The sequence below is a fragment of the Lepidochelys kempii genome, chromosome 13 (genome assembly GCF_965140285.1).
Source record: "Lepidochelys kempii isolate rLepKem1 chromosome 13, rLepKem1.hap1, whole genome shotgun sequence".
NCBI classification, from domain to species: Eukaryota; Metazoa; Chordata; order Testudines; family Cheloniidae; genus Lepidochelys; species Lepidochelys kempii.
Window position 1 is genome coordinate 8,307,719 of NC_136392.1, and position 6,000 is coordinate 8,313,718.

The 6,000-nt window shown below is 38.8% G+C and overlaps 1 protein-coding gene across 2 annotated transcripts in view; it reads left to right on the forward strand.

Annotated features, from left to right (window-relative positions):
* CABLES2 (Cdk5 and Abl enzyme substrate 2) overlaps nt 1-4,304 on the forward strand; it is a 42,516-nt gene extending 38,212 nt beyond the window's left edge. For both annotated transcript variants that reach the window (XM_073309123.1, XM_073309125.1), the window contains 2 exons: nt 164-368; nt 859-4,304. In XM_073309123.1, the coding sequence (XP_073165224.1) occupies nt 164-368; nt 859-999 (346 nt within the window). In that variant the 3' untranslated portion in view covers nt 1,000-4,304. The remainder of the gene's footprint in view (nt 1-163; nt 369-858) is intronic.
* Nucleotides 4,305-6,000: the final 1,696 nt, after the last annotated feature.

A 6,000-nucleotide genomic window follows, 5' to 3' on the forward strand; every position in this document is an offset into this window, starting at 1 on the left:
GATGGTAACAACATTGTTGAGAACTAGTCTGGATTAGATATGAACAGATTCATAAATTCAGGGCTCCAGTCCCTTTACCAATCCTTGATTCCTTCACGCTGCAGAGTTTCTAATGTCTTTTAGAAACCATTTCATGTGATAAAGGTATTTTGTCCCTACACAGTTTAAAGAGAGAGATGCGGAACCTGAGTGAAGAGTGCAATCTAGAGCCAGTTACTGTGTCAATGGCATATGTTTACTTCGAGAAGCTTGTTCTCCAAGGCAAGCTCAACAAACAGAACCGCAAACTGTGTGCTGGTGCTTGTGTGCTTCTTGCAGCCAAGATCAGCAGTGATCTCAGGAAACATGAAGTTAAACACCTTCTTGATGTAAGTATAGTTTGAATTATGTCATACACTGTCATAAATAAGCTCTGCCTTTTTATTAAGATTGTGGTCTTGTATTTTAAGAGCTAAGACCAAGACTTTTTCAAAAATGAGTATCCAAATTTAGGCTCCCATCCTAAAATCAGGCACCTGTTTTGGGCGGGGAATGGCTTGTCTTTATTTGATCTCCAAACAGCACCTGTAAAGCTTATGGACTTGTCCCTTTCAGCATGCAAAAACCTGTGTGTTTGCATAAACTGGGTAATTTGGTTCCCAGTTACCAGAGTTGAACCCATAAATTGGTCTGTTTCTAGTTTTGGAAGCCAACTGCATATTTGATTCTGTATGTATGTACAGCTCAGACCATAACATGATTACTTTTCTTTCTTATGCTGGTATGATCTGTGACAATCTAGTGGCTATCCTGCTGATCCGATTTTCTCCTCTTCTCTTTTCCCCCTCCCCACTCCCCTCTCAAAAAATGCCATTGCAGAAACTAGAAGAAAGATTCAGATTCAACAGACGAGATCTCATTGGATTTGAATTTACCGTGCTTGTAGCTTTGGAGCTGGTCCTCTATCTTCCTGAAAACCAAGTTTTACCTCATTATAGGCGTCTCACACAGCAAGCCTAACCAAAGCTACATTCCAGCTGCTCACCAGTGGCTCTGGGGATTAACAGCATTACTGAACACTTTGCTCCTGAATTTGACACTTGCCACTGACCTTTTCTATGTCACAGTGTGCATCAGATCATGCCTACAGCTAGTTTGAAGACTGCAGCATGATTTTTAAACAGTCAAGATGTACATTAACGATACAGGTACCAAATCTGTATCAGGAGATGGTACAGAAAGGGTTGTCTTGAACTTTATTTTCCTTTGGACATTAAAGCACAAATGATTCACAAAATAGCTGCCTTTGTGGCTGCTGGTTATTCTGTATTTTCCTTTTCAGTTTTACTAGGAAATGGTCAGTTCTTCCCTACAATGGATGCTACACTATTATTCTCTTAGATTGTTTCAACCTTTATTTTCTTCCTTGAAACTAAAGGGAGCATCATTTCCATTCAAAAAAATCATAAACTTCAAATAGAATATCTGAGAATTTTCTTGCATTTTTACATTAATAAAATGCATACTTTATTTTTTTAAAGATGTGCCTAAAACTGACTGGTCTGGTACCAGTACTTTTTACGTTACTTATGTTGCATAATAGTGAATCCTGAATTTAAATAGCAATGTATCCTTTACCTGCATTTGCCTTGCATATAGTGAAAACAGTTCCAGTATATCTGCACTAATATTACAGAGGGGATTTGTACTATAGATCTATAGGTAGCAAGTTGAAACTATTCTAGTTCAACTTCTTTAACTATTAATACCTGAATAAAGGTTTTATTTTAAAAAAGGAAAGGAAGATTGTGTTCGGAAATCTATCGTGACATATCACACTTGTTGAACACATTAGCTGCAGCAAAGCAGCTTGTAGTCCATTGTTCAATTGGAGATAAGAAATTGACTTACATGTGAGAGAATCACCGTATTATCATTTATAATTTTGATTTGTTTACTATAGTCTGAAACTAAGCACCTTTTTAAACATGACCATGTCTATCATGAGTGATCTTTCTCTGCTTTGTACACAAGTGTTTCAAGCCAGTACTGTTATCGCTTCCAAACTAAGCCAATGAAACAAAGTATGTCCAGTTGTTAAATTGCTACTTTTTACTCAGTTCTTCCAAGCATTGTGCCACTGTGATGGCCCTCATGAAACTGGCATTTGTTGCACGTTTGATCAGCCATTTAGTTAGAGGTTAATGTTCAGCAGCACTCTGATGTTTATGCAAAGGTTAAATAACTTCTTCCACTGTTGCCCAGACATTTGGTTTAAACAGTTCTGAAACATGTTGTACCTTTAGTAATACAGTTAGTCGCTCTTGGGTTTTTTTCTAAGCAATATTATGATACAAATAAGTGTTTGTGTGTGTGTTTGCAAGGGACAAAAATAATACAAAATTTCTTTGTTTGTGACTAACTTAGATACTAGACCTCTTCCTGAGGTAAAAAGGCTACCTGGTCTCTGATACATGGAGTACTGTAAATTTCAACTCCTTGTGTGTTTGTTGTGGCCACTAAATAAGAACAAACATAAAACTGGCGTCTTGCTATTCAACTACATTTTATCTACGGCCAGTTTGACTTCAGTGAAATTGAAGCAAACTTAGTAGAGCCTTTCTCTTAAGCAGCACTTGAAAGGGATTTTATACATCTAAATGCAGTAATACCACTCAAGTCCTAAACCTAGTAGCTTCTATTTAACAACAACTTTAGTGCAAGTAAATATGCACCTTCTGGTCAATGCGCAGGACATGAATTTTATAACGCTGCTTCTCTGTAAAGTTTAACATGCATGATGATTTATTAATCTGGGAGAATTTTACAAACTTTTAAAATTGGAAGATAGTGAACATCCAACTTGCCAGTTGAATTTATTTTCCAGAAGAGAGGTTAGAAAATTCAGTTATTTGCTAATGTTCTATACTGAATAATTAGTGCTGGTTTTATAAGTTCTAATTTACTAAAGTATTAGACGAACACTTGTGGTTTGCCAACTTAGCTTTTTTTTTTTTTTTTTAGAAATAACACAGTGCACTCAATTAATAATGGTCCACTATCTGCTACAGATTTCTCCAAATCAGGCAATACCTTTTCTTTATCTAAGTATGGACAAATTTAATATGGAACTTAAGTGTTTGGGGAAGTGGTAAATGTAAAACTTCACAGGGTATTTGTCCAAAAAAATGTAATATCATTTGTCATGTTACTGTAAATATGTCTAAAAATTTAATGCTCCCAGACAACTTGTGCTCCTGTTTTTAATTATAGGAGTTAAATTGCTTTAAACTAATATGTAACAGAGAAAAGATGCTCTGACTGAAATGTAAACATTAAAGTCTAATCCTGCAATCCTTCCTCAGACATTGGATTGGAATGGAAGCTGTGCCTGAATAAGGATGCAGGTTGTTGCGTCAGTGTGTAAATGGGCAAGCTGGTTTTATTCTACCAGCAAAATGTAAAATGACACCTTTCTAAGCTAGAGCATGTATTCTTCAGAGCCGTGTTTTAAGGCTTTACCGTAATAGGTGCTCATTTTAAACCTCTGCATGTGCACATCCAAAGCTCTGAGCGCTAAAGTCCTAGATATTATGGCTCAAAATTGTATCATGGGAATGGTCTATTATATAGTGTTCACTGTGTAAATTCCTATAAGAAATAGAAGAAAACTCTTCTGTAACACTATAGAAATCTTGTTTCAAGTCTGAAGATGGGTTATTGATCCCAAATAGTCATTTTAACCAACCATCTACAACTTGTATGTTGGGTTCCTTTTTCTGTGACTTATCTGTACAGAAATAGTGATCCTCTTGGCAAAGGCAGTGACGTACATACGTGTGTGTGTGTGTGTGTGTGTAATGTTTTATAGGAGTTAGCATTCTCTTCCCTAAATTGGCTTAGAGTTCTATTCAGTTAAGCCTTATTGTGATATATTTATCTGGTTATAGGAAAGCTGCCACTGTGTGGTAGAAAATATTACTGCAACATTATCAATGTCTAAACCAAAATGGGACCCAACATAACATTCTAAGAGAGATGTTGCACTTTTTCATAAAAAACAAAACATTTTTTCCTTTAAAGAGAAATGCTGGTCTCTTACATATGGGGGTGTGGTTTAATTATGTATCACATGTAAATATGGTGCTGCTTAGATTCAGCACAACAAAAAGATTCTTGATAGGAGCCTGTACATTTTATGTAAGCTGTTATAGTTTTGTGTCTTGGTAAATTAAATTAAAGTCTCTTGTTTGTAATTTGTCTAATATCTTTTGATGAAATTGTGGGATTGAGAAGCTGTGAAATAAAATTTGTTTTGATACATATTTTGTAACCAGTCAAGTTTGACATATTTTGGCTTGTCTGGAAAATATTCCTTTAAGAACACTCTAGCCGTAAGAGCCTTTCCTTTGCCGCCTCCTAAATACCTGGCAGAAAGAGACAATCCAAGTCAGTTTGCAAAAAAACTATTCAGGATAGTTTCATGTACGACACTTGCCGCTGAATCCTTATCCCATGTCTGTGGGTTTTCAATAATGCCCTATTTAAAAAAAAAAAAAAAAAAAAAAATACTGTGTGAAAGGACCACACAAACTGGAGAAGCTGACTAAACATACATGGAAACTACTGCTGTCTAATTAATTTAGTCTTTCAGTTACAGCAATCCTAGGAAAATTTCACACTGAAATGTGATTATATGGCAGGCTTCATTTAATACATTTTTAGCTCTAGGACAAATTCATTTAACAAGGCAGATACTTACTACCTCATAGACTTTAAGGCCACAGGGGCCCATCATGATCATCTAGTCCAGGGGTTCTCAACCTTTTTCTTTCTGAGGCCCTCCCAACATCCTGTAAAAACTCCACGGCCCCCTTGTTCTACAACAACTATTTTCTGCATATAAAAGCCAGAGCCAGTGTTGGAGGGTCGCAAGCAGGGCAACTGCCTAGGGCCCATGGCACAGTGGGTGCCACGTTGCTAAGTTGCTCAAGTTTCAGCTTCAGCCTTGGGTGGCAATGGTCAGGGCCCTAGGCTTCAGCCCCAGATGATGTGGCTTCAGCTTTCTGCCCTGGGTCCCCTCCCTGCAAATCTAATGCAGGCCCTGCTTAGTGGACCCCCTGAAACCTGCTCGCGGCCCCACAGGGTGCCCTGGACGCCTAGTTGAGAATCACAGATCTAGTCTGACCTGCTCATTGCAGGCCACAGAACCTTGCCCACCCACTCCTGTAATAGACCCATAATCTCTGGCTGAGTTACCGAAGTCCTCAAATTGTGATTTAAAGACTTCGTTACAGAGAATCCACCATTTACACTCATTTCAACCTGCAACTGACCCAAAAAGGAAGGCAAAAAAACCCTGGGTCTCTGCCAATCTGACCCTGGAAAAAATTCCTTCCTGATCCCAAACAGTGTGATCAGTTAGCCCCTGAGCATGTGGACAAGACCCAGCAGCCAGACACCTGGGAAAGAATTCTCTGTAGTAACGCAGTCCTCCATATCTAGTGTCCGATCACTGGTCATTGGAGATATGTCACCTGAAAGTACAAACTGGGAGGACTCCACGCAGAACAGAACACAGCGGTGCCACAAAAAGAAAAGGAGTACTTGTGGCACCTTAGAGACTGCCAGTGGTGCCCCAGCTCACTTTGAGAACAGACGTGCTTGTGAGACAGAGAAGCGACAAAGGAGGAAAGAAAGGGCACAAGAGTTCAGCCAACAACTGTCTCTTACACCTGTCACTTCCGTGGGAAAATCTGCAAGGCATGAATTGGGCTCCTCAGACACTTAAAAAAACCCACCAATGAACCCCCTCAGTAAACACCCTCCTCGCATGGAGGGATTGCCAAAGACCTGCTATTGCACGCAGTCTCATCGTACCATCTTCTCCATAAACTTATCAAGCTCAGTCTTGAAGCCAGTTGAGTTTTCTACCCCCACTACTCTCCCTGGAAGGTTGTTCCAGTCTCCTGTCCATGCCCCTACTATTTAAAGTAAGGACTGCTGTTTCTGTGTGTCTCC